This window comes from Pseudorasbora parva, chromosome 22 (assembly GCF_024679245.1).
Source record: "Pseudorasbora parva isolate DD20220531a chromosome 22, ASM2467924v1, whole genome shotgun sequence".
In the NCBI taxonomy this organism is placed as follows: Eukaryota; Metazoa; Chordata; class Actinopteri; order Cypriniformes; family Gobionidae; genus Pseudorasbora; species Pseudorasbora parva.
Window position 1 is genome coordinate 26544538 of NC_090193.1, and position 12554 is coordinate 26557091.

The window sequence follows — 12554 nt, forward strand, 5'->3', positions numbered from 1 at the left end:
ATACATTCCAATTATTTTAAAATTTCACATTTAATAGTTCATTAAAATATCCCGTTATAATCAGGCAGATTGAATAGACTGAAGCCATGGACCGCTTCAGTGTTCTTGGCTTGCTTTCTTTATATAATTTCTTCCCAGTTTGAATATTAATCATTTTGCTTTCATGCTACTAAAATAAACAATATAAAGCCTACTAATCCATAAAAAGCATTAAATAAACTAATGTATAAACAGTTTTTAGTTTGTTTTGTTGCCCCCCGCGTCCCCCCCCCCCCCCCCCCACACACACACACACACAAACTACAATATCAAGAGCAATAAATCAACAAGAATGATTTGTCATGATATTGTAGCATCACACTCTAATAAGTTCCTGTTTCATTTATAGGCTATTTACATAATGCAATTTTTGAGTAAATACATGTACATGAGCAGCATTAAACAGCCAGTATAAATAAACATAAATGCAATGTCAGATGCATTTTCTGTTCCACCTTTGCAGTATAAAGGTGACTTTTGTTGGTAACAGTGTATAGCCTTGATTGCAACTGATTAAATTGAAGTATTTGACAAAAAACACTGACACATTTAATAAGGTAATTGTTAAAAATGCCCATAAAAAGGTAAAAATACCCATGGAAAATCAATTCCAGAAGACAAATATTGACTGCACACAATCCTAACTGATATAATGAGATGTTATATACCTGTGCATCCATGAGCAGGTGTCTCATTAGAGCCATGGATTGGCTCAAAGTATCCCTCTCGGTGGGAAGATAGGTGTCCTCTTCATGGCTCATGGCGTTGGGTTTGCTCACCATGAAGTGAGCGATCTGGTCGTTCAGGCTGTTCAGAGATTGCACAGCTGGAGAGAACAAATGAAAGATGGATCAGAATCACTCTAGAGCACACACACTTGTACCATCCCCTATAGTTTCATATTTTATTATGGTCAAGTCTACATTACACAGCAGCAACCGCCTATACATAAAGCACAGTTATAACTTCACTGATGGAATAATTGCCTTGTCATTTATATCAGATAACATGAGGCCATGAGACTCTCTGAGCTGTTATTGCTTTTCTTGAATTGCTCTGGGCAAAAAGAACATAAAAATAAAGCCAGCATTGGCACTCTATTTGATACCATAGGATAACAATAAAAAGCCTTTTTCACACATGGGTTGGGCTTTCTGTGTTTCTGCAGCTCTTACAGAAAAACACATTGAGTATTTACCCAAATGATAGCCATACACTGTAAATAGCCATTTTCTTTCAAAAACGTAAATAATCATACTGACCCTAAACCTTTGAGTGGTACTATATAAATGGTGGCAATCAATCTACAAAGAACATAACACAAACCCAAAGTATAAGTTATAAACGTAAATCATCCAGATTCAGTCAGATTTACCGAATAGAAGGTTTTTGTGTGCAAGTCTGGGATTAACTGCAAAAAACTGTATGTGTCACTCTGACATCAATTTGATCTGTACAATTAAAAAAAGTCTAAACCTTCCGCCATGTTGCAATTCCAATATTTCCTCAGTCAATAGCCTTAGTTTGCCATCATTGGCAAAGGTGTGCCCATGTGCATGATCTCAGCTGGTATATGCCTGGCTTGGTTAGTTCATCAAGCTTTGCTGCAACCCTTCAGATGATTTGGCTCATTGGCATGCAGTCTGCCCTCCTCTAATCCTTCTCCCATGGGTTCGGCAGCTCCCTGCGCAAGCTTCCATTTACCATTAATCCCTCTCACTTAGAGAAGGCTGCCAGAATTATTGTAAGTCCATTACCACTGTAGAAATCTCACATCCATGCCCATTTTAATGCATTTATTCATAGTTCCCGGCAATCACGCCTGACCCTTGCTTGCCTCCATCAATCAGTGCATCAGCATATTCAACAAATTAAAAGAGGCACATCAGTCTTTTTCCACACAACATCACAATGAAGAGTATTCAGAATGGCATTGACCTCTGCTGGCCAGGAAACTAATGCTGACACGTACGTCCAATAATTGCAGTTTTAGTTTGACGACTCAGCTCTGATGGCAAACAAATCAGCGCTGTAGGGTCATATAGAAGGAGTGAGAAATGGACAGACAGCAAAAGAGCTCCTTTTTCTTCCATTCAACCTCATGTTGTTCCAAACCTGTATGACGTTCTTTCTGCTGAGAAACAGAAGGAAAAATGCTGATAGAATCTACCTTGGGTTCAGTATTAAGGTATGAGAGTTTCAAGACAGGTGTAGTATTGAAGTTTCATGTAATATTGCTAATTGTGTTGAAAACTAGCAGCACTAAGATCCCACTAAACAACATGAACTAGCAGTGAGCAATACATTTATATAGAGAAAAAAAAATGTTTAGAAGGTTAAAAAAAACACTTTTTTGTCTTCCACAGAGGAAAGAAAGACAGGTTTACAATGGTAATGACATGACACGAGAATGAGTAAACAATGACAGATTTTTAGATTTTTGTAAACTGTCCCTTTAAGAGTCCGGCTAGTAAGCTTCCATTGCAGTTCTTATTTAACTAGGGAGCCTGTTAGTGCTCAATGCATCATGTGGCAGCCCTGACTGATGTGCTTCACTATGTTTAAAACCTCAAGAAAGTAGTAAATTCTTCTTACTCCATCTTTTCTGTCCATTAAAAACACTTCAATTTTCCACAAATGCGTCGATTCTGAAGCAATATGAAGCACTTGTCAGTTATTTGTCAGTCCGTTAGTCAGTCAGTCAGTCAGTCGGTCAGACGGTCAGTCAGTCAGTCAGACAGACAGACAGACAGACAGACAGACAGACAGACAGACAGACAGACAGACAGACAGACAGACAGACAGACAGACAGACAGACAGATAGATAGATAGATAGATAGATAGATAGATAGATAGATAGATAGATAGATAGATAGATAGATAGATAGATAGATAGATAGATAGATAGATAGATAGATAGATAGATAGATAGATAGATAGATAGAAGGGCGGATGGACGGACGGACAGACAGACAGATAAACAGATAGAAAGACAGACAGACGGACAGCTCAATTGTTTATCCACTGATGAAGCCAGCCCATTAACAAGTGAGAGAATATGGAGTTCATTCATTGGATGAATAAAACAAGGACCAGTTTGATCTCATAATGCACAGTTAATGAAAACTTAATTAAATTTGGGAGGATGTGACTCAGCAGATCCAAAGGCCCTTAACAGTAACAACAGAAGCACAAGGGCATGAAAGAGCCCTTACTATCTTCCTTTCGCAGTGAGGTATGGATTTAAAATTTGGTGCAGTCAGCTACAGCATTGCAGGGGTCATTTAAGATTTGAGAAAGATACCTTCACATAGAGACAGCAAATACTACAGTCTCAACTTAGAGAGAGTTTTCCTAGCAGTAATTCTTCCATTTTCCATGGGTGGATTGTTTTTCGTGTGATCGGAGATGCTCAAATCGCATTTCAGGAAATACCACAATATCTCTGCCGTTGCTGACTGTGGCATAACACAATGCTGGAACGGAATCACATTGTTTCCTTATTATCCTCAACCACTCTGGAGATAAAAGTCAGGAATCTTGTTTTTATAAACATTGAATCCATTCACCAAAAATGGGAGAAGTTGCTAAATAATGGCACTGCTTTAAATGGACGTTTTTCTTACATTTGTGCATTGCGTAATAATGTCAAAAACACAGATCAAACATTTGTATGTACAGAATTATACAACTGTATATTTCTGTTTATAATTTCTATATAACATACTGTTGCTATTTTGGTTCTACTTTTGTTTCCCTCCACTATTTTTCTTTTAATATCAATGCAAGTTACAATATTTAAAAGTATAGAAAATTCAGAAGCAGATACATCTGTTTTAAGGGTTAGGGTCTTTTGAATATATGTGTATTTTATTTATTTATTTTTTAACTTGTTTTTAACTTAAATTTTAATTGACAATTTAAATATTGATATGCAGTGTTGCTTCTCATGTGAATATAGATATTTTAAATGGGGGGGGGGGCTAAAATACCTATTATGAACATTACATTTATTTATTTTAAGCACCTTTTATCCAAATCAACTTACAAATAAACATACAAATCATGAAATGCAAATCTTGCAGTGGGACTGGCAAACAATGGCCTCACAAAACTTCAGTATTAATTTTATGATTATATAATTTTATGCATAAATCCTTGATAGATGACTAGAAGCTCAAGTGTCTCGAGTTACTGTAAAACTCCAATAAAAATGTACAAACAAAAACTGGTAGAAAACACAAAGAGCTGACAGAGAACATAAACTACATGAATATGTCTTAACGCTACATACAGCTAAATATAGACAAATAAGTAAAACTGTAACTAGGAATGCATAATCAAACTTATAATAATATTAATAATATATAAATCAATAATATTTTTGCAATCTTTTGTTAGGCTAACTGTTATTCACAATGTTAAGAACATTTTTCTTGGTAATTTTTTTAAAGGTCCTGTTCTTCGCGTGTTTTCGAAGCTTTGATTACGTTTACAGTGTGCAATATAACATGAGTTCATGTTTCGCGTGTAAAAAAACACAGTATTTTTCACACAATTTACTTATCTGTACACCGCTGTTTTCTCTGTCCTAAAAACGGCCTGATGATTTCCTTGTTCTTTGAAGTCCCTCTTTTAGAAAAACGTACCGAGTTCTGATTGGGCCAGCGTTTCCCGTGTTGTGATTGGACAGCAGCTTAGCGCACTTTGCCCGGAAAGGTCCCGCCTCTTACCATAACGGGGAGAAGCAAGCACTGAATGCGCGCTCTTCTCCACGTGGGAGAGCAACAAGACCACGCCCCCTATTTTGCATGTTCTTGTGGGTGGAGGGTTAGTCAACAAACGGATCTAGTGACGTCATTCCTGCCAGGAAGTGCAGGGGTGTAGTCCTATCCAGCCGTTCGCTGTAGGCTTTGAAAGTGAACTTCTGTTAAATAAAATATCTCGCTTGGCATTGAACTTTGAGCTTTAATATTTTACAGGTATTATTTATGCTCCAACAGCAACATTTCACACTAACTAAAGTTTGAAAGATGGAATCGCGAAGAACGGGACCTTTAAAAGAAATATAGCCCTAGTGGAAGGATAAGTAAGGGACAGTCGATGGCTAGCTGTGTATTAAACGATTGTAGATTTGAAGAGGAGAACCACCTGACCAAAGCGGAGAGCATTAAAATCATGGTCATTAACCGCATTGACAACTTAAAGCTGTTGTTGAAGTGTGCAGCGCAATTTAAGGGGTCTGCCGGAAGCTAGATGTTTTACTTTATTAAGTTTTAAATATGGATATTTTCCTTACACACACCGTTCGGTTCACCACAGAAGGCCTTTATTAAACCCCCGGAGCTGTATGAATTTTTTTTATAATGGATGGATATAATTTTTGGGGCTTCAAATTTCAGACTGCCATCATATAGCTTAGATTAGACTTTTTAATATAGGATTTTATTTGTCTGAAAGAAGAATGTAATATACACCTATGGCTTGAGGGCGAGTCATTTTCATTTTTGGGTGAACTATCCCTTTAACTGAGTTGGAACTACCTGTGTATTAAACAGTTTTATTGCACACCTTCCTGCCAAGTAATCGAGTATTCAGACCTATTTATCACTTAATAATACAGTAAAAAAAAAAATCTGTAAATAATTCAGTATGCCAAAACCCCATCACCTAAAATGCAGTAACAACTCTAAATTTGGAAAATTTGGTCTTATTCACAAATGATAAATCTCAAATGATCTAAGAATGATCTAAAATACTTTTGTCCAAATTTGTTTAAACTTTCTTTATATTTCAATACATAAATAAAATGTAAGTATTCAGGATCTGCCCACGTGTGCACGGCACGAAACCCCATCACATGACGTAACTGAGTTTTAAGGCCCTTACAGAGAGAGGTCATGTGGAAGAAGGTCAAAGCTTGTGTGGGCTTCTCTATTGACCAATAAGGTCAGTCTCAGAAAACATTGCGATTGTGAGACAGGCCTGCCATAAAATGCAGTTTCAGACCACTGAGCGCATATGTCGAGCAGATTTATGATCAGACCTCGTCTCTGCGAGCGCCGCAGCACATCTTGGAATCAAAGCCAAAGCTAAATAAAATGTTTATGGTGCCAACTGACGAATGGAGTCTAATTTCACATTCAGCAGTTTACGAGGTGCGCATCTGAAGAGGATACCTTAAGATGTGACAGAGGATAATGAAACCACGACATTGAGAGTGACACGGCATCACATACTGAAACACACTGCAATACACTGTTTCAATTTTGCAGCAGGGCTGTCTGTCATGAAGTTTGTGGTTCAATGAGACAACCAAGAGACTTTTCCCAAGAGCAAATCAATAAAGACTGAGTCTCAATACCAGTGTAATGACAGAGAGCTATCTGCCTTCATAGCACTGGCTAAAGAATAGAGAGTTTATGTTTCGCATTGATCAGATGCTTTGCAATTAGACCTGTGTCTGATTATGACAGGTCCACTGAAGAATGGAGATCTCTTTAAGATCTCTTTAGTCTGCCAATTGTCCCAAACAGCAATGGGATTAATTGGAAGGTCAATGAAGTATCCTGCCTGTCAATATATATATTTTTTCCTTTAGAAAAAGACAGCAGTAACCTTAAATGAGTTTCAGAAGAGATCTCAACAATGTATCAAACTAAGCCCATAATTACCAATATACCAATGTATGCAATCTGACATTAACTCAGTATAAACACAAACAATTCATACACTCTAAAAAATGCTGGGTTAAAAACAACCCAAGTTGGGTTGAAAATGCACCGACCCAACAATTGAGTTGTTTTAACCCAATGGTTGAGTTGTTTTAACCCAGTGGTTGAGTTGTTTTAACCCAGTGGTTGGGTTAAATGTTGCTTAAGACAACCCAATTGCTGGGTAAGAACAACTCAACCATTGGGTTAAAACAACCCAATTGTTGGGTCGGTGCATTTTCAACCCAACTTGGGTTGTTTTTAACCCAGCATTTTTTAGAGTGTATCAAATTTTTCCAAAACAAAACCATCTGATCTGAGCTAACGGACCCACACTTATTTTTTAGCCACACTTCAGTAATAACCTTACTGTCAACAACTTTTTTCCCCTAAATAATTTTAATGTAAACAATTGTTATGTACTTCTATTTTTGATTTATTCCAAAATAATTTTATGATAAGCACCAAAGACAATGGTTGTTCTTAAATGACTTAGCCACTAATAAAACCAGCCACTTGTGTCATTCCTAAATTAATCTGCTTTTGGACAAATCATTTAAGTGACTGATTCAATCGCTCATTCATTAAAAGAGTCCATGAATTTAGAACCGCACACTAGCATACTACTCTTCATATTTCTTTAGAAATCGTAATATGCTAGAACAAGTTTCCAAATCACGTGTCGTGCTCCTAAATAAATCAGCAATTGGAACACTAATTACACATTTAAGTGAACGATTCAAAGAAAATCACGTGAATAATTCAATGACTTCTTCATAAAGGCAGCCACTTGTTTATTTTGTATGACATTCATAAATTGACGTAGGATTGTTGTTACCAATCAAAATGTGTGTTCATTTTAATGCAATGTGTGGATTTTTACCACCATGTGTCATATTTCCATTTAGCAAAAATATTCTTTTTTAAATTTACAGCTACACCCACCCCATTCTGAAACTTACCCAGTGATTTATAGTGCATACACACTTTATGAGCACATGCGTTCCCCGGGATCTAACTCACAATCGCATGATCACATGTTGTTGTGATGTAGTGCAATGCTTTACCAACTGAGCTATGCAAAACCTGAAATATTACGCAGATAAAAGGGAAAAACGCTTTAAAATGAAAAGATCCTGCTGTCAATAGGAGAAAAACTTTATAAAACGCTCCTGTGCGTTGTATTTAATTAATTAAAATATTGTTGATAGGGGCGCAACTTTATTACGCTTCTATGGGTCGTATTTCAAGGAAGTGACAAACGACCTATATAGGCGTATTGGTTGGGGGACATGTTGCGAAAGAGTCACTTGAGGATTAAAATGGCAACCATTTTTATTATTGCCATTAATCCACAGAGTGACAGCCTGTCTAGAACTCCAGAACACACATTAAAGGATAATAAAATAAAACAAATAAGCCCCAAGAAGCCCCATGGCTTATTGCTTTTATAAAAGAGTTACCACACAATACAATCATTAAAGTCAAAATATATGTATCAATACAACTTTCATGAAATAAAATTACTAAAATCCTTCCTTCCGTCTGAAAAATAGTCCCTGACCGTGAACAGCAACCACTGGTCTAGATCCGTTACAGCAACAGAAGTTACATTATTATACCATTAGATGGTGGCAAAGACTGTATTTTGATGCGTCTCAATCAGTTCTCTAGCTCCCGAGCTTGTGAATCGGTGTATCGTGTACACAAATTCGGGCACCGGTAAGGACGGTAAATTTCCGGCGATGTGACAACATCCTCATTGCCTCATTGTACAACATCATCACTGGTATTTATGAACAACAGCAGAGATTATATTTTTCTGACATTACTTGTAAGTATATTATAATAAATACTTTGGCTGTTACATACATGCAACATTTCAGTGGTAAATAAATGATAAAATGTAACACTGTAAAAAATAAAAACCAGTAAAAATCCAATACGGAAAATGTCTTCATATTTATACAGTACATTGTGCCTATTTTTTACAGACTTTTTTTTCTAAAGTATAGCTAGATTGTGTTCATTACCTGTCTAAAGGTGTATGTTTATCCTGAAATATAATAAAATAATGCTTTCTATTTTTTAAACATATATCGCATGCCATTATGTGTAGCGAGTTGGCTCACATGATTTTTTGTGCTTTAGAACTTCCATTAAGGGAACATAGAGAGCATCGATGCACCCTGGGTTTTGCGGTGCATTGTGGGATTTTTTAGGGAGCGAACGTTTCAGTGCACTGGAAGGATTCCTGCAATTGAGACATCCCTTAAAAGGGTCATGAATTGAGAAATCAACTTTCCCTTGCTATATAGCAGAAGCTTATTAAAAATGTTAATCTTATCCAATCCAAACCGTGGGCATTAGATTCCAAGTCGAGCCCGATCTCACAAAAATGCGTATAAATAGTACAAGTGTGCAATCTCGTTGAATATACACGCCAAAATTTTGACGTACATATAATACGCTTTATATAATACAATATATATAATACAATACATATCATATAATACAATGCTTTATGGCGGATTATACGTACGAACCTCCCACCCCACCACCCTAATCCTACCAACGAGCGTGTCATATGCACGGCAATAAATGCGTATCATATGCACGCAAAAAAACTGCATAACATTTGCACGCCAAAACTAATTTTTGGCGTATCCATTCTACGAGATTTCACACTCGTACTCTTGATACGCATTAACTGGTGATCGTGTTGTCCAAGTCTCCAGTGCGGCACGCCCATCAAAGCCGAGCGTTCAGGAGAGAGCCTCAAAACCAGTTTAGAAATAGCGTATTACTTATACATTATGATGTTTTTGAATGTAAAAACCACACGAACATCATTAAAATGGCCGACTCCCAGATCAGTGTCCTGACTACGGAACTAGGGAGCTGACTGAGACGCACACTTAATGAGTGTGTCACTCAATAACGAAGACTTTTATATTGAAAGGATTAAAACTTCTTGTGTGAACATGAGAAAGAGACGTAATGCAACTGACAAATGATCTCTGTCAGTGTCAGGACACGGGGAAACCCCTTTGTTAAAAGGGCAAGATAAGACTGCGGACATTCAACTGATTTTTTATTACGAACATAGAACTGACCTTAGGGAATATGCTATATCTGAATGCAAGTAATACACTCAGTCGCCCAATCGCTCTCTCTCATAATAACACAAGCTTCAATGAACAATATCAATGAGAACAAACATGTTTACTTTGCTAAGAGTGGTTGCTCTGGGTGTTGTGCAGTGATACAGAGAACTGTTGGGTGAAGCGGTTATTCGATAATATAACACAGCTATTGATCAGAATCAAGGACTGGAACTAACCGTTTTATACTATATATTTATTTAGAAGCCATTTTATTAAACATAAGGAGCGAATATTGTACGTAAAGCCATCAATACCGAATGTTCAGTTCTCTTGCTCAGGTAAGATTTCATAATAGAAGTTCCTGGTAACAGTAACACACTGCATCTTTCAAAGATTCCTCTTAAAAGTCGTTGAAATCTTGAAAGAATTGCAAGATTTGTTCATTGCTGTTAAAGTTCTGTTAAACATTACTCTTAGGTGACTCTTTGTGTATATGCCAGTTATGGTGAAGCTTTACAATAGAATCTGGGAGATGAATGGAATAAAGTTGACTGTTCAAAGTGACAGTCTCATAATTACATCAGAGAACAGTGTTGTCACACACAACAGATTGCAGATTCCCTGGTGGAGACATGAAAGAGAAAGAAAAACCTCGCTGAACCAAGCCTGTGGCCATCTGATCTCTAATCTTGCTCTCAGATGATGACAACTGATGGCTGGTGTCCTCTCTCTCTCTTTGCCTGACAGGAAATGAGAAGAGCCCTATGCTGAAGCGAACGCAGGGCCGCCCACTCATTCACCCTGCCAGGGTGGCCCCTGGAACACATTACCATGCAAATGACTACACGCACTCCTCTCTCAGAGAGCGAAATGACACATTAAGCGTTCTGACTGAAGATAAAATACAAAAACTTTCTGAGAACGAGTGGAAAATGATTTCAAAAGTCATAAGCCAAGATAGGGCTTTATGGATAGACAGAGATCATTTCTTTATGAGCCAAAGATGATAGGATGAATCACACAGATCTGTAATCTGTTATGCATTTAGACCAGGCTTGAACACAAATGTATGATAGTCGGCAATTTCACACAAAAGAGTTTATTTTTGATGGAGGTGAATTTGATAAACTGGGATTAAGAAGATTAAGGATTATGTACTAATATTTTGGCTGTTCCTCATATTTATGATCAAATAGTCATCACAAAATTTCTGTAATCTAATGTAGCATTTAGTGATGTTGTTATAGGACTACTAAACAGAAATGAAGCTCGGCTGAAAGTGTTCTTCAGTTCTATAAACAAGGAGTCGATATCAGGAGGCTCGTTCGAAAGGTAAATGCAGATGCGATATTCTTACATTTTAAACACATTTATTTTGTGTATTTTTGCTCCTCTAATTAAAATAGTTCCAAACCATTCCAAACAAACCCACAATTGGGTTAACATGTCACGAATCTCTAAGCAACACATAGCCGTTTGAATTATGAATCAGTTTTTGAATGAATTGGTTCCGAAAATGACTCAATGACTCACTCATAAAGACAGTCACTTGTTGCCAATGCCACCTGTTGTCATGTAACCAACAGGAAGAAATGCTGAACAAATGTGGGATAAAATGAAAATAATAATCATTGAAGGCCTAAATAAAATAGATCAAATGGATTAAGGTATATCTTTTCCAAAAACATCCTTAAAAATAAGGAAATGCCTGACTAATCCTATGCATTGTCTTAAATCGGATTCATACTGTACAATTTTGGCCATGATTTGGCCATCTGACAAATCTTGACAAACCTAAAAGATTCCTCTGACCCTAGGCCAGTTCCTCAAATCCAGCCATGCAGAGTTTATTTCCCACCATAATCAAACACACCTGAACATGCTAGTCAAGGTCTGCAGAGTTTGAGAGAAAATTGCAGGTAAGTGAGTTTGATCATAGTTTGACAATGATCAAATCCAGGGCTGGATTTGAGGAACACTGTTCTAGGCCAGAATCTTTAAACGCTTGATTGACATGTTTGCCAGTTACAAGTGCAATAGGTGATTCTCTACAGAAACATTTTTTTTAATGCTGGTTGAAAGTCTCCTCATATAGGAATCGCTATGTAAATCAGTCTAAATGTATTTTTAATGTAAGTACATGTGGTCTGTGGAAAGTGTAGGACCATAAAAAGTTTGTTCAATCATTGCATTCGGTCCTAATGAAATGATACCATTTGTTCACTGTCAATCAACTTGTTTGCATAACATGTTTACGCAGACATGATGTATCATCAGCATATTTTATGTACGCTGTGCATACAGAGAATGGAAGGCAAACAGCAACACCCTAACTTTCCTTCAGAACCGTCAACAATTGGCAAGTATCTACATTTCAGTTTTGACAGTGCAGTTCAATGTACCGCTGACTGCTGCTCTATACAGATAATTCAGTGAGATTCGACTGTGATGCTGCTATGTCCTGAAATCACAATTTAAAAAAAAGAAATACTGTGCATTCTTCCCTTTATTTCAACAGGTTGACTTCTGAACTATAGTCATTTCACAATCACATCCTTATGTATGCCAGCAAGCGCTTCTGTTTCTCCCCTCGCCGGTGAATGACACGATGTAATCCAATATAATAACGTTTTGTCGGGTCGTCTCGGTTTTGGTCTGTGTGCGTTCATGTGTTTTGGAGGAGGCGTGGCTTTG

The 12554-nt window shown here is 37.2% G+C and overlaps 1 protein-coding gene across 6 annotated transcripts in view; it reads right to left on the reverse strand.

Annotated features, from left to right (window-relative positions):
• Positions 1-12554, reverse strand: part of kaznb (kazrin, periplakin interacting protein b) — a 195748-nt gene that overhangs the window by 140666 nt on the left and 42528 nt on the right. For all 6 annotated transcript variants that reach the window (XR_010900848.1, XM_067432273.1, XM_067432272.1 and 3 more), the window contains one exon: positions 708-865. Coding sequence is in view for 5 of the 6 variants with exons in the window: in XM_067432273.1 (XP_067288374.1) it covers positions 708-865 (158 nt within the window). In the remaining variant the exon portion in view is untranslated. The remainder of the gene's footprint in view (positions 1-707; positions 866-12554) is intronic.